At 43.9% G+C, this 24,142-nt stretch overlaps 6 protein-coding genes across 6 annotated transcripts; 4 read left to right on the top strand and 2 right to left on the bottom strand.

Annotated features, from left to right (window-relative positions):
• The first annotated feature begins 13,037 nt into the window (after nt 1-13,037).
• Nucleotides 13,038-14,097, top strand: LOC128709898 (trypsin-1-like). Its single transcript, XM_053804936.1, has 3 exons — nt 13,038-13,125; nt 13,219-13,387; nt 13,455-14,097. Exons 1-3 carry the CDS (start codon nt 13,038-13,040, stop codon nt 14,095-14,097), a joined length of 900 nt encoding a protein of 299 aa, XP_053660911.1.
• A 727-nt stretch (nt 14,098-14,824) lies between these two features.
• Nucleotides 14,825-16,001, bottom strand: LOC128707020 (putative inositol monophosphatase 3). The gene is made up of 3 exons (XM_053801964.1): nt 15,488-16,001; nt 15,159-15,425; nt 14,825-15,084 (listed from the first exon to the last, which is right to left on the bottom strand). Exons 1-3 carry the CDS (start codon nt 15,999-16,001, stop codon nt 14,825-14,827), a joined length of 1,041 nt encoding a protein of 346 aa, XP_053657939.1.
• A 524-nt stretch (nt 16,002-16,525) lies between these two features.
• LOC128717863 (uncharacterized) lies at nt 16,526-18,092 on the top strand. The gene is made up of 2 exons (XM_053811536.1): nt 16,526-17,403; nt 17,483-18,092. Exons 1-2 carry the CDS (start codon nt 16,526-16,528, stop codon nt 18,090-18,092), a joined length of 1,488 nt encoding a protein of 495 aa, XP_053667511.1.
• A 743-nt stretch (nt 18,093-18,835) lies between these two features.
• Nucleotides 18,836-19,970, top strand: LOC128708491 (uncharacterized). Its single transcript, XM_053803470.1, has 5 exons — nt 18,836-19,001; nt 19,091-19,146; nt 19,220-19,347; nt 19,422-19,563; nt 19,803-19,970. The coding sequence occupies exons 1-5, from the start codon at nt 18,836-18,838 to the stop codon at nt 19,968-19,970; spliced, it is 660 nt and encodes a 219-aa protein (XP_053659445.1).
• Nucleotides 19,971-21,729: 1,759 nt separating this feature from the next.
• LOC128717864 (uncharacterized) lies at nt 21,730-23,151 on the top strand. Its single transcript, XM_053811537.1, has 5 exons — nt 21,730-21,874; nt 22,420-22,475; nt 22,538-22,665; nt 22,740-22,881; nt 22,984-23,151. The coding sequence occupies exons 1-5, from the start codon at nt 21,730-21,732 to the stop codon at nt 23,149-23,151; spliced, it is 639 nt and encodes a 212-aa protein (XP_053667512.1).
• A 118-nt stretch (nt 23,152-23,269) lies between these two features.
• LOC128709199 (transmembrane protein 17-like) lies at nt 23,270-24,002 on the bottom strand. The gene is made up of 3 exons (XM_053804182.1): nt 23,796-24,002; nt 23,601-23,714; nt 23,270-23,527 (listed from the first exon to the last, which is right to left on the bottom strand). Exons 1-3 carry the CDS (start codon nt 24,000-24,002, stop codon nt 23,270-23,272), a joined length of 579 nt encoding a protein of 192 aa, XP_053660157.1.
• Nucleotides 24,003-24,142: the final 140 nt, after the last annotated feature.

Below are 24,142 nucleotides of genomic sequence, written 5' to 3' on the forward strand. Positions count from 1 at the left end.
TGATTGAGCAGTGTAGTGTAATCTATGCGAGAGATGTGTGTGGTCCTGCCTGTGGGCCCGTAGGGCTTAGAGGATAGCGATATTGTATCAAATGCGCTGAGCGAGATCCACCTACGATTTACAACAAAAGCACGAAAACTGGACACACGAATACAAAACAAACAAAAAAAAACCAAACGGCATACACAGATGCAAAAAAACACACACTCTTGCAAACGGACGTTAGACTGGCTTTGCATTTAAATGAGCGCTAAAGGACGAGACGGGAATCAAAAATGAAAGTGTGTCAATCATTGCCACCGCTTGCTGATTAGTGTAAGAACGTTCTAGGCTTAAACAAGAAATCGTTGGTCATTTACCCGTTATGGCACGGATCGAACGCATAAATTTTACCCCTCAGCACCCTCAGCAGTAGGTACATATGAGACAGCGAAATACAGACAAGTCGACACGGCAGAAGCCGCAAGAGAAATAAAATAGGACGGGCGGTGAAAATATTACAACGATACTCTTAGGTTTCATTAGGTTGTGCATGTTTGCGTTTAGATTCCATTATACTCTCTGCATCAGCAATGAAAAAGCTATCGGTTCAACCGCAACGTGCTGCAGCACGGGAATGTTTGGTTTTTTATTCCTTTCCACTTCTACGCTACCGGGACCAAAGTATCCTGCCCTTTCGTTCAAGTGCTTTCATTTATCTCGGACGGTTTTTGACTCGTCCTTGGTTTGTTGCGGTGCAAAGGTAATGATCAAGATTCGTTGTTTGCTACTAGCGTTAGTCGTAATGTTCGTTTTGTCCGTTTAATAAAAAAAGTTTTTAGGCACTGTAGGATAGGATAAAAATCTTCTCCCATGTTTGTCTGGACGGTTGTCTGTTTTGTTTTTGCTTCGCCAGTGTGTGGTGCCCATCCCGAACTGGGCAAATTTGTGTTGTGGATCATTTAAAATGAAAGTGATCAGTCAGCCGTTTAAGGCATTTTAATCGTTGCAGTATAGTGTAGATCTTCCCATCCTAATGCTATATGAATGGTTAGGGCTGTTAACCCTTACGGCACATAATGTGCACATCATCTTTAACCTTTCCTTTGTTTGGCCTATGTTTGGAACGCGAACACTACGTTCGAGTGGTTTCCTTTTACTTCCCACCGAGACCGGAAAGCGAGAGTGATCGAATAACAAGTCCAGTCAAGATGTAGTCCAACCATTATATCACTGGGCGGTATGCTGGCTGGTTGCCCGATGTTGCAAATGTCATTTTGATGAACGTTACCGGGCAAAGAAACAACAAAATGTGCATTACTCTTTTCGTCGGAAGACAGAAAGAAGGATCAAGTGGGGTTCCTCTCTGCTAGGTAAATCGTTTTCGTGTAAATTTCTTGTAATTCGCGAACCGTTCTTGTGTGCTAATAGCTACTCCGTGATGTTAAAGCTTTATTTCTCAGCAGAGGCTAACGTTGAGATCTTGTTTTTTTTGTTGTTGTTAATTGATATACAGAATGCTTCACATGCCTAGCTAAACTAGCAACGTTACATAGTGGCAGTAAAGCATTAGTTCGGTAATCGGCATAATTGAACCTTTCGCATGTTCTAGACGTTGTGCATATAGATAGGGGCCCCCCACCCCGCCCCAGTCATCGATCAGTTCTTGTAACCATAGCCTAGCACTCACTAACAAGATGCCACAGATATAGTAAATAAAATTCTCAACTGCATCACCTGCATTGAACACAATTGCTAAGGCATTTTTCAATCCAACGGAACGATAATGGTGGGTTGGTAATGTTTTGGATTAGCTTTCCAACTTCTCCCACCTTCAAACGGCAGGACTCAACAAATAGGAATGTGGACAAAAAACGGGAGGGAGGGGGAAGGGGGGAACGTTTGATTGTCCTGTGGGTGGCACTTGCTGGTCTCATTTTGCAGGCGACTTTTTATCTCGATAATAGCTTCAATCTCAAATTAAAACGTAAACAAACAAAACAAACCCAGTGTAGTGGTAACTGCATAAGACGAAACAGCAACCAATAGCCACCAAACGTTGGAATAGTGAAAAGTGAAAATTACTAAAAATAATTAAAGGCAAGGACGCGTACTTTAATAATAAATATAAATATACAAAACTTATACATTATTAATGATACATTATTTACTTAGCAAAAAACAGTGACGAGCGAGTAAATGTGCATGGGACGCGTTTATATCATATCAAGGCAAGGCAGACGTAATACAGACGTAACACACAAGAATTCTACAAAGCCATGTAATTGGGGGTTGCGCAAAAAAGGCAAGCATCAAACACACACACATAAACGAAAAGTGAAGGAAAATTTAAACTAGCAAAACAAAACACCGAAGTGAATTGTATCGCAAAGCAAAGCTAATTAATAAGAAGCGTAGTAGGTGCAGGCGTTAACGTGTGTTGCGACACTTTCCATTTGTGTGACAAACATTGTGGCAAAGAAAAGAAATGCAAACGAACAAATAGCAACAACAAAAGCAAAGGAAAGTTTAAACTTGCACACAAATGGAGGCGACAGTGTAATAGATAAAAGATTGCAATATTATTGTGGTATCCTACCGATCGGAAATGCTATAAAGAGAGAAACAACAGGAAAACAACACAACAAAAAAGGAACAAGCATTAATCCAAGGCTATATTATAGACAAAGTCCAGTAATGAACAAAAAAGCAAGAAACTTTATCATATACCAATACTGCTGGGCTTACAGACAGCGAGACCGAGGACACACGGAACACAAGAAGAAGTAAAAAAGGACACACGCGTTCTCAAGTATATACACTCATTATTATGTTTGAACAAAATGACCGTTGATTGAATAGATTCGTCAGCAATAATAAACAATTGTGATAATACAATACATACAACATGGCGGTAAGGTGGGAAGTAAACATAAAACACACGCAAGGCAAGAGGGAAAGTCAGCGATGCGGCAGTGGGGCAAGAATTTTGAAGCAATCTCGTATGGAACGAACGATTAGCAGGCAGATACAAAACAGCAGTTGCGTATGTACAGCGCTTGACAGTATATTGAACGTGTAAGGGAAATGGTAACGTGGGAAAACGTGTTAAAACAGTGGGGCGGGTTAGGGAATGGAGTGAAAACACAGAAGCGAAGACGCTCTGCTCATTTTCGGTGCGCACCGCAACGTACCGGGCAAGAACGAAAGCAAAAAAGTAAACCATAAACCGAACGGTTTGACCTCCCAACGGTGAGGATAACTAATTGTGTTGCTATACTTTCGCACCATAGAAAGAGGTTTGCCAATTACCTTAACCGGCAAAAGTGGACGTATTACAAAGAGACACATAAAACTTTCCTGTATCTAAATTGCAAATATGCAACAGTAAGTGCTGTCGTTCGCTTTCGTACCGCTAACCAGACACGTTGGGTTTTCTCTTCCACAAAGTTCCGCCGTGAATCGGTGCACCCATTTCCAATACAAACTTCCACCAGCACCACTTTGCTTCCCGGGCGAATAAGCGATCTCCATTCTTCCACCCACCCACCATCGGTATTGACCGATCGATCCCTTGCATTGATTTGTAAATGATCTATTTTGTTACCAGAACTCGGCTCTGGGATGAATGTTGTTGTTGGCGCACTATACGTACACGGTCGCAATGGGTACGCACGAACGCTGCAGAGCGAAATAGCAAATGGTCGGAGGAATTATTGTTAGATAAATGTTACCAACATCCTGATGAACCCGGGACGGAAGCGTATGTTACATGAGTGGTGACGGGTTGTGAATGGTTTGGTGCAGAACAAACACACTTACAGAACAGCTACAACACTACAGCACAACAGCTAACAGCATCATCTCTCTTATACTACCCTTAGCGATTGATATTCGTCCCCCATTTGGTAGCAACGGGTGCCATTGGGAGGGAAAAAAACAAACAAACAACGTAATCGTAACTCAAAAACACACTCGTACCATCTCTTGTTGTCTTTAAACAAAACAAAACAAAAAAAAAACATAACCAAAAACAAAGCTCTACATGTGTATAAAACAAAGTCAAATGAAAGACAAAACTCCAAAACTAATTGCTACTAATTCCGAGCAAATAAGTAATAACTACTAGGCACTATTAACTGCTAATGGCAGCATAAATGCGCAAGAGTAGCTTAGTGAACGCGTACTCTCTTGGTTGGGTCTTCTTTTTATGTGTGTTTTCTTTTTCTTTGTTTGTTGTGTTTTTTTGTGTCCATTCTTTCCCGTGTCCTTACCATTCCATTGCTAAAGTCAATCTGTTGCACAGGATAATTTCCCAATCCCTAGCGCCCCACTAACCACTCTGTTTAAGCGCCCTAGTATCCAACAGTTTCAACAGCTACAATGACAGACAAAATGATGAGCGTGTGCTATACAGTGGAATGATAAGAACGATAGAGCAAAAAAGAGGAAGGAATGAAGAGAACAAAAACAAAACGACGCGCATATGATCGAGACGCAAAATGGGCGCAAATGAGGAGAAAACAAAACAAACAAACAAAAAACAAGCAAAAGTTTACGAAATGTTATCTAGTTAAGTTTGGCTACAAACAAACAAAACAAAATTACTCTTAGCGTAAATGAATTCGAAAATTTGTAAATAGAATATATATATATACATACAACAAACGCATACATACACAAATACAGTCATGTACACACGTACACCCAACAGCGGACAGGTGGAAACATTCGTACATACGAGCTGCACGTCGAGCAATAAGGCGTGTGTGTGTGCAAGGAGTGCATCCACGGAGAAAATGCATTACCTGTCCGCGCTTGTTGTCGCTGATTGTCAAAGACACAACAACACCACGAAAAAACCCGCACACAAACGGAAGTGAGCAAACAAAACCATTGTTGCATTTACGTTTTGTTTTGTTTGCAAATCAAAGTGACTAGTGAACGAGCCCTCCAAACATGCCGTGCGTGCGTGTGTTCTTGCGGGTCTGTGTGCCATTTTGTTGTGCTTCGGATCTATAGTTTTACCACACACCACAGTGTGTGCATATATTTAAGTGTTGCCTCATTCGCATTTAAGTTTGTTGTTTTTGTTAGCGATTGTATTATTAAATGCCGTTGTTTGTGTGTGTTTTTGTTTTAAGTATTTTTGATGCATTCGATTTTTATTTTCCCCCACCATTCGCTTGTTGCGTTGTTCGGAATTGGTAGCAAACTACCGCCACGGCGGAAAAGCTACCCAAAAAAAGGGGGAATAATTAAACAATTTATCGCAAGAAAAAAAACACAAAATTACAACGGCCAAAAGATGTGTAATACAGCGAAACAAAACGTAAAACTATGCACGACGATGCACTACTGGATGTTGCATATAAAACTGTTGTTTGATTTTAAATCAATTTGCCGGCCTAGGCTCAGCGTTGGTCTAGTGTCTAAGCTTGGTAAGCGGTTATTTATTTGTTTTGCAGATATTTAGAACCAGTTTTTTTCATCCCCCCCCCCCCCCCATCCTTCCCTGTTTCCCCAACCCGCTTCCAGTGTCATCGAGTGTGAAAAGAAAATCGCGTCCTGAAAGTGTGGTATGTATGCACTTTATATGGCGTGCCGTAGCTTGCGAAGTTGGCATCATAGCAGAGATGAGGACACGTGTTGTCCTGCCCGTGGCGCCGTGTTGTGCGTTTGTGCGCGATGACAATTGATGAGTGATCAAAAGAATAAAACTGTTTGTACATACACGTGGGTTTGAGTCAAAACAATCCAAACACACCAAACCGCCATCCCATCCCCCTCCCATATACATAAACAACGTCCCCAGTTCGAGTTCGGAGTTAATTTCGGAGCTGCATGCTGCGCAATGCACATAGCCCCTCGCTGCTAACTGCATCGCTTGCACACCAGAGTCCGGTTACAGATTGAAGGACACGTGTTGTACACGTGATACACATACAGACACAAACAGTCATAACGAAAGCTAATTGATTCGCTTTTCACCTCACTGTTCGCTCACTGCACCACCTTTCGCACTACTATTGACATATACATACACACACATGCACACATACACAAACACATACACACATATACATTGACAATGCAATGCATTTACCGGTAAGGGAACAGGGAGCGGGAAGCAGTATGAACGGGGAGGAGAACAGAGAGCGAAATGGCGAAAAATGGAAAATAGGTGCGACAAAAAAGAACGAAACGAACGAACGGAAATGGTATTAAAAGTAAATTTGCTTTTTTTTGGTACATTTCGTATAAAAAAAAAAACGTAAAAGAAACATTTTCCAAAAGCCCCAACCTAACAGACACTAATTCAAAATTTACTAATCCAAACAAGAGAAGAAACAGAACGAAAACCAAAAGAAAAAAAAAACAACAAAAAATGCGTATAAACTAGCTGCAGATTAATTGAAACTGTATTACGGTTAATACTTTTTAAAAATGTATTTCAAGTATCCTGTAAAAATAAAATGATTATAATGGACCTAAAACAAAAACACGTTTGGGTGGGTGGCTAGCGCACGTTTGTTTTGGCGGCTGAAGTTGTTACTAACCTGAATATCACCTATTGGCCGTATCCGCATGTGGGGTTACGTCGGAGCAGAGCTGAGTATTTGGCATGCTCGGTAGGAATTGGCACTGTGGTACGTTTGCCCTGGGACCGCACACTAATAGAGATGCGTGTTGGAGTAAGTAGCTTTGAGTAACACTTTGCTGGTGCATGTCAGTCTAATATTCTTTTCCACTTTTTCCGTGTGTTTGTTTCGTTTCCTTTTGAAACATTTTCTGAGCTGCGACTGCTTGCTAAATACCGGCTACCAGCTTTTAATAGTCTTATTTCAACACACAAGTTCAAATGTTACGCTCTTGAACTGGATGAGCTTTGTTCCATTGTCTTCGGTTTGTTGACAGGCTTTTGCAATTGAAAGGATATCGAGCGAGCCCAGCTTATTGAATCGCGCAAGCGAATAAGATAAACGGGAAGATTGATAGTGAAACACAAAACGCTTTACTGAATCAGAGAAACTGAATATGGAATCGCGTGTACAATTTAGTGCATGTGGAATATCGGTCGTCGGTTTACATATCGGTGGGTTCAAGAGTTGTGATGTGGATTGCAATTTGTTAGGATTAAATTAGTTGAACACTAAGTAAATGTGTTTGATATCATCAAACATATTCTTTAATTCCTCTTCTATACTTCATTTGTTTAAAATTTCATAAAATTTAGTATTTTATGTCTCATTTCTTGATTCCGCCTGTACGTAAATAGACTGTTCAATTAAATATCCTGCTATTGCAATTAAGTAAAGTTTTTTTCTTTTGTTTCACTACCAAACTGGTTGGGAAAGTTCAGCTCTACAAATTAATTCTTACTGATGAACTGATTTTAGCTAATTTTCATACGAGAACACTGTCAGCTAATGGTGAAACGCTACTAGTTAATTTATAAATCACACAACAGGCTACTACTTTCAATGCTTTCTTCGAACAGTAGGTGAAGAAGTTTTACATGGTGGGGTGCTTCGTGCCCGCCAGATACAGCCAATCTGGCATCTGTTCTAGGGAAAGGAGACAGGCAAGAGTAGATGCAATATCTCTACTCTTTGCAAACCTTGATTTAAAAAAAAATCCATTTATGGCCGATGTTCGCTTCACTAAAATCCAATTTTTTGCGATTCTGTAAAGTGTTTTCTACCAAACAGATGTCACACGACAACAGAATTGATCATGATGTACAGTAGAATCGAAATATAAAGATCGCATAGTGATATGTTAGATTCCCCTGGAGCTTACAACAATAGGCCAAACGGTGAAGAAGCACATGTACTTGGTTGTGTCGATAGTCTATCAATAGAAGCTGCTGCAAGGAGCAACTAAAGGACTGGTTACAGAGAACGTTTTACCCTCCGAACTCCAATAAAATCTAATAATTACAAAATAAAGTATAATTGATTTATAACAAAAGATCAAAACTATCGATTAAGAAGGATGCGTTGCTACGTGACTAACACCGTTCGATCTTACTCAATAACTGTCAGATACGATTTGACTATGGATGTTGAATATGTTTAACCTATTACTAACTTCTCAATACTCCTGGGTAATGTAGTAGTAATAATCACAATGTGGAAATTCGATCCATGTACGATCGGCTGCTTATATTTGCGGGTCATTAGCCATCGAAACGATCAGAACTTCTTGTTCAGTTTTTGTTTTCTCAACAAACTCCACAAAACTAATCGTGCCATCGGTGTAGCGTTTCGAAAAGCAAATGTTCAAACACTAACGGTAAGCGCCAGTCGCTTTATTCATTCACCGTAATGTAAAACACTGATCCTCCGTTCGTTTATCTGGTGGTAAATGATTCACTCCGCATTTGCATTTCAATTGCGCTCGCGCCGGCACCGGTTTGCGGCATACCACCGTTACTACATCCACGGACGCTTTTTGACGAAGGGAAGTCGCTCAATTTTTGACGGTGAATTTGAATGAAGCGCACCATCAGTAACAATGGAATTGGGCTTGGAGCGTCGTGGTGGAGCTAGCCAACTTCGTTGGTACCGTTTCGCTCGGTTGTCTGGTACTGGTAGCGCATAATTTCGACAAGTGCGCGTCTGGTTTGCCTTTTGTTTCGGCGAAGCACATGTGAGCATAAACGTGTCCTGTCCAGGCTCATCCGGCGAGGTGAGGTGAGAAGCTCTTATCTCGAGTGGTTTTGTGGGCGGAAGCAGTGTATGCCGCACCGTGCTGTGGGTTTGCTTGGTTTTCCAAACTTCGCGTAACCACCCTCTCCCCAGCGGCCGGCGTTGGTGGCGACCAGTTTGACTAAGACACAATGTCAATGTACCGTGCGTCACCGTACGACGGCCTTGAACTTCCTCGCGTACACGAACACGTTTCCGATACGGGGCAACGATGCCGCCCTGTGCTTTTGTCGGTGGAAACAAATTGTGAAATAATAAATTCATCGCCAGGGCGCTTCATGACCGCCCCCCAACCCGTTAGGGTGCGCAAAATGCGGTAAAAGAATGCGCAAGTTCGGTGCACCCAGACCGACCGAGCGAACAGAAAGAAACAAACACGTGACTACATCAGTCGGGTTGCAACGAGTTGCAGTCACGTGCGGTTGTGACAAATGAAGATCACTCATCATAAACCGCCGCTGCTGTCAAATCGATCGATCGAGTTCATTGAGCTTCGCGTTGTCTCTAGCTGAGCGATGTGTGCGTGCGGCCGCTGTTCGATTGTGTTCCATTTTTGAAGGGTGGATAATTGACAGATGAACCTGCCGTGAGACCGTGGAGATGCAGTTTTTTTTTTTGTAGTCTTCATATGCCCGCCACAGCCATCTTGCGATCGTACGTGGCGAATCGTTAATCGATCGAAACTATTCTGCTGCAAAAAAAAAACAAAACATACGTGTCTAGCAGCGACACATGGCTATGACCGCGACGAAGTTGACATCGCACATGACCTTACACTTGAAATTGTTTGCCCATCGACAGTATGGCGGGTGGGTCGACTGAGAAGGGACCGAAGAGGCCGAGCTTTGTTTCACCAAATGGTGGCACCGGTTGAATGGGTGCGGTTGTTAAGCGAACGCGAAAGATTTTTAGAACTCCAAACGATCCAAGCAGCCGTGCGGTGAATTTGTTTGCAGTGGTACCACGAGAAGCGAGCCGGTGAGCGAGCGATAATTTGTTTTGAAATACGAGCAAGATTCGAGATACGATCAGCTTGTCTGGATGTGCAGTGTTGCTTTCAGGAGTCGGTGAACACAAATCTCTTTGCTCTTTGAGAATTCTGGTAGTCAACTTCTTTCATCTTTTGATATGCCAACCACTTATTGATCTGGACTGGCTCAGTGTAACAACGGCGAGCATCTTACAATTTAGTGGTTGACTTTGGCGAAGAATTGCAGGATGAGAGATACGTGAACGAACTCGTTGATCTTAGTTGACAATCTGGAAGTTACACGATTTTCGGCAACAATGATTTATTATTGGAGAGTAGCCAGAGATGCGGGAGGTTATTTCTTCAGGAGATATACAGAAGAACTTGTGAATATAGGAGCAATTGGAGCAAAGATTGCTGAATGCTTATCAGCAAACTCTTGAATGTATGCTTATAAATCTCTCTTTCTACTTTATCTTGCCCTACAACCGCTTCGCTGCATTTGACTGCTGTTGGAGTCCTCTAAACCGCTCACCATCAAGCTTCTTCATCTGCCAATCGATTATACCGATCTTTCTGGCCATCACTCCATCTAAATTAGATGCCTACCACGCCTCCTCTGTCCATGTAGACGATCTAAAAGGACTTTACGGGCTGGGTCGTCCGGTGTCATTCTCATGACGTGACCAGCCCACCAGTGTCTGGCGAGTCTAATCCGCTGTACGACAGCGTAAGTTCCCCGTACAATGCATAGAGTTTGCCATTGTAGCGGCTTGTCTATTGTCCTTCGACACATACGAGACCAGCGTATATCAGGATCTGGATTGACTTATAGAAGATGGTCCCCGAAGTTTCCACCCTTCACGGATGGCCCTGTCCAGCGCTAGGTTGAAGTGTAGTCAAGCTAGCCACGGTGATAGGAAAGGGCCCTGAGAGTTATCCATCCACCATCCCTTGGCATGTGACGGTGGTCATTGTCATTCGTAATAGTCTGGTAAGTTTGGCCCTGGCTATGCTGTCGTACGCGGCCTTGAAGTCGAAAAAGAGATGGAAGGAGTGTAGCTGCTGCCCCGGCCATCTTCTCCAAGATATGCCGCATGGTGAAGATCTGATCAGTGGTTGATTTTCCATTTCGGAATCCCCTCTGATAGTTTCCAACCACCTTTTCAACGGATGGGACAAGACGATCTTGTAGTATGAGGGAGAATATTTTGTAAGCCGTATTCAGCACTGTAATGCCCCTGTAATTGCTGCACACTGCACAGCTTATCTCCTTTCTTGTATATGGGATAGATGATACCAAGATTCCAATCACAAGGCATCGATTAGTGCTGCACCTCCATTTTTGATCCGTTCGGCTACTATTCCGTCGGTGCCTCATTATTCTTGAGCCAACGGTTGGCCTTTCGGGTTTCGTCAATGCGTATTGATACATACGGAAGGTTAAGTTCGTTACATGAAAAGAAACAAAAGCATTGAGCAAATGTGTTGCTCAATGTCGGTGACATTGGGTCATCTGCGCTGTGAACACAATCAAAAAGGTATCAATTTGTTCGATGGCAAAAATGAGAAACAAAAACAAAAAAAAACACCCTCGTACCATTCTCGTTCTGGCGGCGATACAGCAATTCGATTGTGTAACGTGTGGGTACGTGCTTATTTAGAGCTATTACTACAGCAAATGGGATGTTAGCATGAACCGTGTACAGACATTAACGCAGATATAAGTTATTCCGGTGCAACTTACCACGGGATGTGGTGATAATGATCGACGGATATTGGTAAGAATTGATGCGGCAAGGTTGTTAAGATTCGCCAGGTGCAATTGGAACTGGTGGATGTGCTGTTTGCTACACCGATATCATTGCCATCGGATGCCATTGACCTACAACATCCTCCAGCATCTTTGCGGAAGTTTCCTTGTTTGCACTGAATCTGCCGGATTCATCTTCGCGCAGAACCACCCACCCAAAGTTCAAACAGCGATCAAACTGGAACTAAACGCTTGTGGCGCGTGACGCAAAGTCAACGACACTCCGGAGGGTCAGTGTGTCGGTGTGTCCGAACGATGTGTTGCACCTGTAAATTGAACTGCCAAACAAGGGGTAGAAACTTCAGTGTGCCGAAACGTCTTCGACACCGTATCGGGTGTGTAAATCACCGGTCGCTGGGGTGGTTAGCACCAACATACGGGCGCAGGATGGATTTTTTCGATGACCTTAGCGCGCGGTCGTGGGGAAACACCCGCAAGACCCGATCGGTTAAGGCTTACCGATAGAAGACAGCGATAGGATTATTGCACTGTTAAACAAATAGCTTCAGCAAAAAAAAAAAAAGCGAAAAATATGTCAACTAATGTCCATACCCTGGTGCAGAGCACTCTAACCGATAAGAAACCTTCAACCATCGCGTCGATTGGTACACAGAACGCAGCGCTGGGGAGTAACCCTCGATCGTTCGGTTTGTTGCACAGCGCACACTTCCGCTGATTACGATCCTATGCACATTCGCATTGGAAGGTGCAACTGCAGCAAACGCCAACGATCTTATCCACATCCCCGTAAACCCGACCCCGGTCTGTGCGCAGTGTTTAGCGGTGACTGGTTCACATTAGCAGTTGGTGTTGGTGTGGTACCAGGGTATGATAATTTGCCCCCGTAAACGCTACCACCCATAGCCGATTACTCATCTTTTCAGCAACACCGGCGGCAGAGCGATCGCGATCCGCGATGTCGAAGGCGTCGTCCGCAAAACACGTGCTGCTGCCTGCCTACCAGGATGAGAAAGCATGCGCGGAAATGGCGCGCTCGGCGCACACTACTGTAAGCCGTGTAAGCCGGGGCGTTGCTATAACTACTAATCATGCGTTGACACCGGCGAAGGTGACAGCTCGTTCGCTCCGTTCGTTTCGCTGAGAGCGAGAGCATGGGCGTGCGCGCTCGTGAGCAACTCTCCGTGTGTAGGCGCGCGAACTTGAATGTGTGTGCAGCGTGAGCAGGGCGCACGCGAAGATAAACAATATGCCGGCTGTGCGAACGATGCTGTGAGCTTGTAGAGAATGTGCGTTTCCTACGGTGCTGGCGGTTCTGTGTATTCTTTGCGCCAAAAACATGCTTGTCACTGCGTGTGTGCATTTATAAAACGTGCACGCGGAAGAACAACAATGGCGAGTTCATCGTAGACCGTGTAGCTCACCACACCGTGTAGCTCCGAAGGATTTGACGCGGGTAGAATTAGTACGGCAGCGCACCGCAACGGAACAAACGGAAGCGTCAAATCCAACACTCGGGCGCACGCACGGTGGTGAAGGTTTCACAAAAAAGGCGGATCGATTATTTCCTATTGCCGACTTGGAAGAGTTAGGCTGGCTCAGTATGTTGCATCCGGTGCGAAACCGTTGGTACCTTGCGTCGGTTGTGTTGACCCTCAGCCAGCTGACGACCATCGAAGGGCAGATAAGTCGTAAGTGGTACCACGCGTTTTGCACGACGCGGCTAATTTCAGCAATCTAATGTGTGCTCTGTGTCATTGCGGAACACTGTGTGGGTATTTTAGTATCATCCGTACCGTGCGGTCAGCAGCAGCAACGTATCGTCGGTGGTGTAAACTCCAACCGGGGCCAAATAACGTACATCGCCAGCCTGACCAAACGGGGCGGTCATTTTTGTGGTGCATCGATCGTTAACGAACGTTGGCTTCTAACGGCTGGACACTGTGTGTGCAGGTGAGTATAACGATCAGCTTCTCCCGTAACTTGTATCTTAAATTTTATCCTTTTCCCCTTTGGAAAGTGGTGCTAATAAGGTGCTGCGGGCCAACCAGATTCAAGCCGTGCTGGGGCTCTACCGGAGGTCCGAATTTGGTGGCAATCAACTCGACGCGGATCCGTTCACCGACCGTGCATATGAGGTGACGATTCGGACGATCGTACCCCATCCAGGATACGTTTGCAACAAACCATCGAACGACATCGCTTTGCTGGAGCTGGCGAAACGTATCGACTTTACCGCTTCGGTTCGGCCGATCTGTCTGTCTAGCGGATCGGATGGTTCCGCACGTGTCGAGGGCCGGACGGCGATCGTGGCCGGATGGGGCTGGCAGCAGGAAAACCGTAACCTTGCCGATAAGGCGGACACACTCCAGCGGGCAGTGGTGGATGTGTTCCGGAATGAGGAATGCGAAAGCATGTACCGGCGTGGCAATCGCACGAGAACGATCGCCCGCACGCAACTGTGCGCTGGTAAGGGAGCGGGTGGGGTCGATGCGTGTTGGGCCGATTCCGGTGGTCCGCTGGTGACGAGTGACAATGTGCTGATTGGGATCGTTTCAACCGGTATCGGTTGTGCCCGGCCCGGATTTCCCGGGATTTACACACGGGTTAGTGAGTATGCGGGTTGGATCGTAACGGTGGTCGATCGATTCAATGCCAGATAGAGCGAAAGAGTAGGGACGTTATGCCGTATTTATTCAGACGTTACAATTAAAACAAACAACACCACTCTAGTCACATTCCTGTACCATAAGCATGCATTTATCGCTTGTAAATAGATGCTGTTAATTTGTTTTACCTGTTTTTGAGGTTTAGAAGTAGATAAAAATAAATGTAAACATTCAAAACATAGTATTACTTTTGCAACATTTTTATCATGTTCCACCACGTGGAGGTTGAGTAGCACTGGCATAACGCGTTACATGCCGTAACGCCAAACAGCAGAGCTTTCAATATCGTCATCAGACAACGGAAAACTAACACACATTAGCATATTAATCTATATCAAATGGTATGCTACGGATGCTTTTATTCAATAGTATGTAGTAGTAACAAAGAGACACTCTGTTTTTCTTCTTCTAAAAATCATAACTAACAGAAGTTTACTTATTGCATCCCGTACTGGTCAAGTAACGCACTTGTGACCGTGGTCGATGAACTCGATTTGCGATTGAGATCAAATACTTAAACAAGCATAATATCTTCCACCGGGATCGATACGGCGTGTTCTAGGTGTAACCAACAGCGCTTCAGTGATGTTGTGCAGAATTTGAAATTTTGAATGAAAACAATTACATTTCTGCTTAGAGGCGGGCGCATACACTACGACGCGCAACGCGTTCCATATCAACCGAGTTAGCGATATGTCACCGAAAGCTTACCATATACGGCTTACCGTACAAAACGTTTGCTTTCCACTATTCGTTTAATGTACGCTTCATGTGTTTCCGTCAGGGCAGTGGCCAGTAGCCCGTTCGGGTTGAGCGCAGGTGTATCGCGGTGGTACACTATATTTTCATTGTGCAAATCGCTCATTCTACCGCCGATCGCACCGAGTATGGCATCGCCGGCACAAATGTCCCACTTTTTTATGTGCGTCGTGTGCAGGTACGCCGTGGCGTTGTTCTGTATCACCTGGAGCACTTTGAAGCCTGTACAAAAAGTGAAGCGTTGTGTGTTTGTTAGCTGTTTTGTAACGCAATCATACCGTACGCTCGTTACTTACCGGCACCACCGGCCGAAATGACTTGTGCGTTTTCGCCAAAAATTTGCTTCGATTGTTCCTTTACAGCCCCGGCGTGCGAACGGGACACGATGATCGTTGGATGCTTCACGTCAGCATCATGCTTTAGATTGGCCAGCGACTCGGACAGAGCCCTGTCGCGCCAGGCCCAAGTTGTTTTCATCGTGAAGGGATTATGTATGATGCCAATCGTAGGGACACCCTTTACCGCTACGCATACCATTGTGGTGACGTACTCATGGAGACGTTCTGAAAAGGCACGATTAAAGTTTGTTAATTAAGGCTCAACTTTTCAAGGCTCAACACCTTACCGGTATACTCCTGGGTGGCGTCCAGCGGGTCTATCCACACATCCACATCATCTATGCTGACACGTTCGTCCGGCACGGTAACGCTCTCGGGCAGCACGGTAGGATCAAGATCGAACAGCTGTACCTCGGCGCACTGTTCCTGCCTATCGTCCTCCTCGGAGATCACCTTCAGCTTGGGAAATATGCGCAACAACCCATTCTTCATCACACAGTTTGACCGATAATCGGCATCAGTGACCGGATTGTTTGCTCCTTCCTTCGTTTTTCCTTTGCTTTGCTCGTGCAGATCTCGCATTTTCGACACAGCTACCACCTCGAACCCTCCGTGCTGGGCGGCCTGTATTGAGCCGATCAGCAATTTGCGCAGATTGATTTCGTTCGGATTTTTGCTGAACGCGTAGCTGGCCCCATTCGCACCATTGCTGTTCCAGAGGTAGTACAAAATGCACATGAACAGCAGCCCCAGTATCACGACCCCGCACTTATTGATACGTATCGATCGACCCAAATTCATTTTTGCAAGTTCGCGGCAAGTAGTCGATTTGGTAGAATTATCCGTATGCTGAACCTTTCATTATTTAGTGGAGTATGTGCTCTTTGGTGAAACGTTTGCCTTGCGGGAGATATATTTGATGAGCACGTATGGGGTGTTTTTTTTTTAGCTTGCGTTATTTTTGCGAAACAAGTTCAAAACAAAAGGCCTTTTGTGACGAAGACAGTTTTGACGTTTTCGATGTATCGATCTTGAACAACGGGGAAAAATGAGACCCAAACTTACTTTCAATCAAACGACTTACGTTTTCAAGGAAATGTTGAAAAAAGATAATTTACAGTACATTCTGTATTTCCTTCAACAACTTGAAGACAAAAGTTTAGCATTAAACGGTGTACAAAGTGAGCCAAATATTCATATCACATCTTCATCTAGCAGCCTTGTGCGAATCAGCTGTTTGGGAGCTGACGTCATTGCAGTTGTGTGGTAAACAAACAAACAGTCGCACGTGAAAAACGTGTCAGCACACTTCCAAAAATCATGAAATGTGCGATACAGAGCATAATGTTCAGATAGTAAATATAAAACAAGGTGAAGTGTATCACTATTCTATCGTTTTGCTTAAAGGTGAACTCACAAATCCATGCTGCAATGGAAAGTTGCGAATAACCGTCAACAACAGTCAAGCAGTGCCATTCTCATTCGCCGTAGAGAAAAAAGACGAAGGTAACGTTGAGAGCAAGCGAGAAGTTCGTCAAAAGTTTCGTGTTCTACTCAGATTAATAGGCGGCGAAAGCTTGTACGAGGTGCAGTATTGTAAGGTGAAAACATGCATAAGTTTAACCTACACCGTTCCGGACACTACTTTTACGGTGGTGCCAGTGTACATCATCTGCAAAGGACACAGCGGTCGATATCAGTCGCACGAACACGATCCACACAACGACAGTGATCATGCATGTCGGAAAATAACACTTGCCGTCGAGTTGCTGCAGTGTTTGTACGCGGAAAAGCTACATGAACATGGTTTCGGCCGGAAAACGTTCACACTCGAATCTCCATGCAAACCGTTCCACTCTGCACTGGAATGGCAACGATCGACCACCATGACGGAGGGTGAACTTTGGCACCAGTTCGCTGCAGAGTTGATACAAAGCAAATGCTATGACATGCAGCGGGTAAAGGTGGTTGGATTTCTCAGCAGCACACACTTTGCCGGTATCACCGATGGTGACTACTCGTACGAAAACATCCGGACGAAAACCACCGGCCATGCTGCACTCGGTGGTGGAGGATTAGCTCTTTTTGGCACCGGCTGTCTCTACACGTGGCCTTGCTTGCTTGAGGCAGTCTGTGATGCATTTATCAACAAGCAACCGGTGGACTGTGGCAAACTGTTGGATGACAGTAACTACAGACGCACGTAATGAGCTGAAACAAAACAAAAAATGCTTTCTTTATAGTATGCGAAAACGATGTCCACCCTTTCGTATTTTTTTTAGGTACGGCGGCTGTTTTGCCACAACGCTCGGTTCCGTTTGTCACGAGATGGGCCATACATTCGATCTCGGTCACACACCGGATAGCTCCATCATGGGCGATGGATTTGATGCAATTGATAATGTGTTTGTCGGATCGTACGGTTATCATTGTGCAAACGGGCCAAAACGTATCATCGATACCAAACCACACGGTCTGGCAGGTAGACTTACCCAGCTGAAGCGTCCAGGTGATGTACTGCGGGAACGGTCAGATGCAAAGCGAAATGATGGTGTCTTTTTTGCGGCTATCAGTGCACTGACGCTTAGTTACCATCGATGGTTTAATCATGCAACGGCGTTTATAAGCGAAGCGTTGCATTTCGATAACATCACCAAAACGGTCACATCATGCAACGGTAGTACGAAAATCGTTCTGGCAGAGCTACGCTCTACGGAGAATGGTATGATGCATAAATGTTGGACCTTTCCAGTGGGACCGTCACAGTCAAGCACATTTACGCTTCCAAAGCTACCCAACCTACAAAACTTCACGTTGTTTGTAATGGATACCGATGGAAATATTCTAAAAGCAAATCTTAGCAGTATTAGCTCAGCAAAAATATGTTATTAGATAAAAGAAAAAAGTAAAATATAGTGTTCTTAATCGAAAAGCAAATAAATTCATTATTATAGTGATGAAATGGAGATCAAATGGCCCCAAATGACGTTATGTTGTTGCATTAGAATGATGACTGTAAATTGTTCCCTGATTGCAAGCAGCATTGCCACGATTTGCTGATAAGGGAACAATTTTAAATAAATGCTTTGGATAAATGTTTAAACTGTAGGGTGTTCCTGATAGGGCCAAGGTATCTTGCGGTTTGATTTCCCCTCACATTCTTACCCGGTATCAATCGTATGACCGAATATAGTATGAGATTAAAGTATTTTGTACCTCTTTCTCCACCTAGATATCAACAGCCGAAGGATCTCCGTTAAGCCGAACCCATAACTCACACCACATCCATCGTTCTTGCCCAAAAACATTACGCACGTATGTCAAACTCAAATGCCGGTTGTGTGTGTGTGTGTGATGAAGTTGGACGTAGCGATAAGGCGATAAGCTACGGTCTCTCCTCGAGTTCGGCTGATGTACATTGATAAAAACATTACCATCGCTACTCGTAGATAAGATTAAAAATCAACCATGCCCAGCCATATTCCGCCAGCCCAACGTCAGACGAGCAAATGCCACGAACGAAACGGTGAAACCAGTTACACATTCGGGGACGAGTGCGTCCATTCAATGCCGGTGAAAACGAGCTAGCCACAGTTCGATCCGTTAGCTGCAAGAAGCAACTTGTTGTACGTGCGATGAGTGAAGAAACCGTAGCACCAACCAGCACGCCGGAGACCGCCTGCGATGCGAAGATTCTATTTCGCCAACTAAAACCATTTCCGGTGATCGACGAGAATAACAATTTTAAAATTGAAACCGAACACTTTCTCGAATCGTCCAATCAAATCATCGATGCTCTCGGTACGTATGGTGTGTTGTACCGCTAGAGTTGTGCGAATGGTAAGAAACCGATGTTCCGATGGCTAACATTATGTCTTCATACCCCGCAGCATGCTTCGGAAAGCTGTTTTCCCCCATCGTTAGAGATATGCGACAGAACGTGCAGGTATGGCAGTGAAAGTGTTTTAAAGTATGGTTTAATAAGTGCAGCTATTTCTTTCCATCGAAACGAACCACAGAAAATAACGGATAAATACAAACAGAACGAAACGTTGTTCAAGTACTTGGAGGATTTGATTCTGAAGGACAAGGATGGCAACGATGTTCCGTTTGACACGGTGACCGATGGTTTGATGTGGCTGAAAAGGTGCGTACACGCAGAGGATTAGGTGGTTTTGTTTAAAAGAAAAGAAAATAACACTGTTTCTTCACATATTACAGAGCCTTCGAGATGATTGAACAATTCTTTCGCAGTATGCTGCAAGACGAGACATGCAGCGAACAGGTGAAACCATACCTAAAAAAGGCGTACGAAGAATATTTGCTGCCATTTCATGGATTTCTGGCACAAAAAGCGTTTCAGGTAAGATACTGCCCTATTTACAGCACGAGTGGCACAATAACTTAGTGCCAAACAGCTCTACCGTGAGGACCGTATCGAAGGTATCACGTTTCAAGAGTGGGATCGCTAAACGGAAGCCATAACAATTGTGGACTGTGTATGTCCCAAATACACAACACCACCAATCACATTGGAGGTCAAAGATACTGTTGACGTACTAAAGCAAACTTTTACACTTTGCACAACTATTGTCCTTTCAGCTGCTGCAATTATATGTACCAACGCGATCATCGCTTCTCGGGACGGCGGAATCCAATTCAGATAATTTAAAGGCGCTTGGCGAATTTTTAGTGCTGTTTCGTGCCACTTTGGATCATCTTAATGAATTCTACACCAAGCATGACTTACATAGAACTTACAAAGCGTAAACATTAAGTTCGGCCAAACAAGAATACATAATTTATAATACATGCTAGCAGAGCCTGCTATTTTAGAAGCGTTCCGAAACAGACGGTCGATGCGACCCTCAAGAAAGCTGTACTTATTCCGCTTTGACGATTGTTGTGTTTGAAAATTGTTTCCTACAAAAATGCGAACCGTTCCCGCATTGCCGCTATGACAACGATGATCTTCAGCACGTTGTGGTGCGATCGCAATGGACTTTGCTAGTGTTGGGCAAAGGGATCACGATCCAGATTTTGAGTCGTGTGGTTCTCGAGTGCGGATTTGAAGTACACCTCTGTACGTTCGATTCTACTCTCTACACTGTGATTGTTCCATTTCTTGTTGTCCTAGATCAGTAATCCAGGGGAAATATGTTCATTTAAAAGTATCCAGGGGAAATGTGTTAATTTAAAATGCCTAGTTACACATACAACGCATTTAATTTGCCTGCCAAATTAGTTATTAACATTGGAAAAACAATTTTGAGTGAATATATCAAATCATGAACCTATAATTATGCACCTTTTTTTAATTCAATAAGGACGGCCAGGCCGTATTGCTTACAACTAACGGGGTAACTTAATCTCGGGTACAATTCACAATCGTTTGAAGACATTTCCTTCTCCAAACATTGAAAAAAGGTCACCTTATCCCGGGTGTACTTGGCCGATTATGAACATTTGAAAATTGAATGAAACAGATCCAAACATTCATGTTGGCATATATCATGAAGTCGTTAATTAATGAACCTTAATATTAATCTTACACGAACAATACGTCAACCGAATTCAGATCATGTCTAGTGTAATCGTATGGCGGGATTTTTGGTAACGGAGTCGAATCTGTTAATGAACGTCAATGTCGAGGGATTGAACGTTTGTGGACGAATGAGAGTCTTTAATATGTCCATGTGGCAAATCATAATCCCGCCAACATTAGAGCATAACATAACCGGTTTTGTTAAAATTGGGAATCGTTTTCGGAAACTAAGGAACGAACAGGAGTGATAGAGAGAATACAATTCCTCTTGACCAACCTTGAATTAATGAAGACACCGATGACAATCCGTGAACGCTTCGCAACGTTTGATACTCGTTTCCAAACGCTCATTTCATTTCCACGAACGCACATTCCGTTCCTATCATTAGTTTGCCATTTGACCTCTCAGTTTCAAGCGGAAGTTCGAATAATGGTTCACAGCATCGAGGTATTTGATGATCGCATGATGATCGGGAAACATGCTATATTTGTTTCTTGTCCGGATGGAGATTGGTCATTTTTCCAAACGCCGAAATAAGGCCAATATTGCAAGGCCATCATTGCAAGAGTACAAAAAAATTGTGATCACTTTTCATACTCCATACAATGTAGATTCGCATCCTATCATAATCCTGTAGTATTAAGGCCTGATCGCCCCAAAATTAACGGACGCAATTTTACCGAATAAATTCTACCTTTTGACAAGATTTGCCCCACCACTCTTACTAGTGACTGCAACCAGGAACGGAATACGGAGAAGAAGCCGGTTTGTGTGACACCACAGAAAACGATCGTATGAGAGTGAGCTAGTGTTCATGTTGGCCCCACTCGGTTCAGTTTGGATTGCCTGCAGTGTGCAGTGTGAATTACAGTTTGCCACAGAACTTGCAATCGAAGCTGCTTTCTTGTAGAGTAGCCCATGTTACCAAGTGTAATAGTTCTATCTCGCGGGACCTACATACTCAAAAGACCTTGAAAAGAACGATGACCAACAAAAGTGCGGCCGTCTGCGAAGCGAAGATTATGTTTCGTCATCTGAAACCATTCCCGGTGATCGATGCGAATAGTAATTATAAAATTGCAACCGGACACTTTCTCGAATCGTCCAATCAAATCATCGATGCGATCGGTATGTATTGCTTGTTACATTCCATCTGTTTGGTGGATGATATATAAAGACAGACGTACCAAGACGCCAGCCGAGAATCTGTTTACATTCCGCCCTGTTAGGAATTCGGAATCTTCGAATGCGAATCCCAATAGGATGGCTTGCAGTTCAAATGCGTCTATTGGGAATCGATCCGAGTGGAATCTGCCAAGGGATCGAATTTTTCAACTCCCAAATTTGCCAACACTACAGAGATCAAGCAACTTCTTCTTTATCGGCACAACAACCTCAAGAGGTCTTAGGTCTGCCATATCTGGCTTTCTTAGACTTTGTTTACCTGTAGCCGGATAGTTAGGTCCAGCGTACGGGCGATTGGAACGGATGGGACCGGTCGTGCCGTGTGAAGACCGGCGCCGCTACCAAATAAAATCACCGTTCCGCCCCACATTGTGCAACGCAGTATCATAATTCTCACATCACTCAATAGAGAATTGCGCTCAGCTGAGATACACAAAATGAGGCAAGTTTTCATAACACTACTAACGATACGTTATCACACCTCGCAGCATGTTTCGGTAAGCTGTTCTCTCCCATCGTTAATGATATGCGCCAAAACGTGCAGGTATGGTAGAGATAGTTTTGTGTGATTAAATTGTATTTAAGCAAGTGCATATATTTCCACAGAGTATAGCGAACAAATACCAACAGAACGAAACGTTGTTCATGTACTTGGAGGATTTAATCCTAAAGGACAAGGATGGTGGAACTATTCCGTTCAATGGAGTGACGAATAATTTGCTGTGGCTGAAGAGGTGCGTTCACGCGAAGGATTATGTGGCTTTTCAATGGAATAATTCCCTCCTATTGGTGTCTTCACATATTACAGAGCCTTTGAAATGATGGAACAATTTTTTACCAACATGCTTGAAGACGAGACGTGCAGCGAACAGGTGAAACCGCACCTTAGAAAAGCGTACGAGCAATGCTTGATGCCGTATCATCGAGTTCTGGGACAAACAGTGTTTCAGGTAGGATTCTATCGACGCCTCCAAAGATACCGTGACATAGCTACTTGGAAGCGAATTTGTATACGCCTATTTATATACTTTATTCAATTACTGGTCTTCCAGCTGCTGCACTTATATTTACCAACGCGATCATCGCTTCTCGGGACACCGGAAACCAATGCGGATAATTTAAAGATGCTAGAGGAATTTTTAGTGCCGTTGCGTGCCAATTTGGATCATATTAATGAATTCTACTCCGAGCATGACTTACATAGAAATGATAAAGCGTAGAAATTTCATTTGGACAGACAAGAATACTTAATCCAAGTATAAAGCCGGTTTTTCACAAACGTTCAGAAATATAAGATTCATGCGATCCCCAAGGAACATACACACAAGTGCAAGTGCTTCACTTTACTTCTTTCTCCCCGGTTCGCCTACCGATGTATTGCCAGCGTTGTATTTGAAATTGTTTTCTGCGAAAGGCGGACAGTTTCCGCATTGCCGGTATGCCAACGATGATCTGCAGCACGAGCAGCGCGATCGTGATAGACTGTACCACCGTTGCCACCGTATGATGAATGGTGTGCGTGGCCAGCAACAGATAAATCTGCAGTGGCAGTTGAATCAGTAGTGACAGTATAAGGAATCCGGCGAAATTCGGTATCTAAAACATTGAGCGAAATGCAATCATTAATCAGATTAATACTTTTGAAAACAAACTCAGCAGGCGATTGTACCGCACTCATCAGATTTCCCGTGTGGCCAAGGTACAGCCGGATGACTTCCAGTGGTATTGCAACTACTAGTGAAAGGATGGACAGAATCTTCTCTATACCGCTAATGGTAGCGAACTGCAGTGTGTGTGAGTGAAGAGAATAACATAATTCAAAATTAAGGTAATTTGCCACATCTTGCACAAGTCCTATACCTACCTCATGGTTAAGAAATATTACTGCCACTACTAGCCAAACGCCGTAAAAGTAAACATTGGTGTGAATCAGTAGCTGTACCCACAGGTGCGATACTACTTCTTCCTCTAATAGAAACGAAACAAAAGTGATATTAATGCATAATTTTACGGAAGCGCTGATAACATTATTCACCTGCGTAATCGGTCCCTTTCGATGTGAACTGTCCATTCGTCTTCATTGTTGATAATGTGCCGTGCAGTTTAATGTTCCCCAAACGATAAACATAAACGCTAGCATTTTTGTTATTGTGTATCACCATGGTTACGTTACGTTCGTATGCGCGCACTTGACAATTTGACAAAACCGAA

The sequence above is a fragment of the Anopheles marshallii genome, chromosome 2 (assembly GCF_943734725.1).
Source record: "Anopheles marshallii chromosome 2, idAnoMarsDA_429_01, whole genome shotgun sequence".
NCBI classification, from domain to species: domain Eukaryota; kingdom Metazoa; phylum Arthropoda; class Insecta; order Diptera; family Culicidae; genus Anopheles; species Anopheles marshallii.

What these genes read in the sequence shown, in the direction of transcription:
- LOC128709898 (XM_053804936.1), top strand. Translation starts at nt 13,038, where the DNA reads ATGTTGCATCCGGTGCGAAACCGTTGGTACCTTGCGTCGGTTGTGTTG. An exon ending in CATCGAAGGGCAGATAAGTC is followed by an intron (nt 13,126 to 13,218) that starts GTAAGTGGTACC and finishes TGGGTATTTTAG; the next exon opens with TATCATCCGTACCGTGCGGT. An exon ending in GCTGGACACTGTGTGTGCAG is followed by an intron (nt 13,388 to 13,454) that starts GTGAGTATAACG and finishes CCCTTTGGAAAG; the next exon opens with TGGTGCTAATAAGGTGCTGC.
- LOC128707020 (XM_053801964.1), bottom strand. Translation starts at nt 16,001, where the DNA reads ATGAATTTGGGTCGATCGATACGTATCAATAAGTGCGGGGTCGTGATA. An exon ending in CGCCACCCAGGAGTATACCG is followed by an intron (nt 15,426 to 15,487) that starts GTAAGGTGTTGA and finishes GTGCCTTTTCAG; the next exon opens with AACGTCTCCATGAGTACGTC. An exon ending in CATTTCGGCCGGTGGTGCCG is followed by an intron (nt 15,085 to 15,158) that starts GTAAGTAACGAG and finishes CTTTTTGTACAG; the next exon opens with GCTTCAAAGTGCTCCAGGTG.
- LOC128717863 (XM_053811536.1), top strand. Translation starts at nt 16,526, where the DNA reads ATGTGCGATACAGAGCATAATGTTCAGATAGTAAATATAAAACAAGGT. An exon ending in GACAGTAACTACAGACGCAC is followed by an intron (nt 17,404 to 17,482) that starts GTAATGAGCTGA and finishes TATTTTTTTTAG; the next exon opens with GTACGGCGGCTGTTTTGCCA.
- LOC128708491 (XM_053803470.1), top strand. Translation starts at nt 18,836, where the DNA reads ATGAGTGAAGAAACCGTAGCACCAACCAGCACGCCGGAGACCGCCTGC. An exon ending in TCAAATCATCGATGCTCTCG is followed by an intron (nt 19,002 to 19,090) that starts GTACGTATGGTG and finishes CATACCCCGCAG; the next exon opens with CATGCTTCGGAAAGCTGTTT. An exon ending in ATATGCGACAGAACGTGCAG is followed by an intron (nt 19,147 to 19,219) that starts GTATGGCAGTGA and finishes AACGAACCACAG; the next exon opens with AAAATAACGGATAAATACAA.
- LOC128717864 (XM_053811537.1), top strand. Translation starts at nt 21,730, where the DNA reads ATGACCAACAAAAGTGCGGCCGTCTGCGAAGCGAAGATTATGTTTCGT. An exon ending in ATATGCGCCAAAACGTGCAG is followed by an intron (nt 22,476 to 22,537) that starts GTATGGTAGAGA and finishes ATATTTCCACAG; the next exon opens with AGTATAGCGAACAAATACCA. An exon ending in TGGGACAAACAGTGTTTCAG is followed by an intron (nt 22,882 to 22,983) that starts GTAGGATTCTAT and finishes CTGGTCTTCCAG; the next exon opens with CTGCTGCACTTATATTTACC.
- LOC128709199 (XM_053804182.1), bottom strand. Translation starts at nt 24,002, where the DNA reads ATGGACAGTTCACATCGAAAGGGACCGATTACGCAGGTGAATAATGTT. An exon ending in TAATATTTCTTAACCATGAG is followed by an intron (nt 23,715 to 23,795) that starts GTAGGTATAGGA and finishes CACACACTGCAG; the next exon opens with TTCGCTACCATTAGCGGTAT. An exon ending in CGGGAAATCTGATGAGTGCG is followed by an intron (nt 23,528 to 23,600) that starts GTACAATCGCCT and finishes TCAATGTTTTAG; the next exon opens with ATACCGAATTTCGCCGGATT.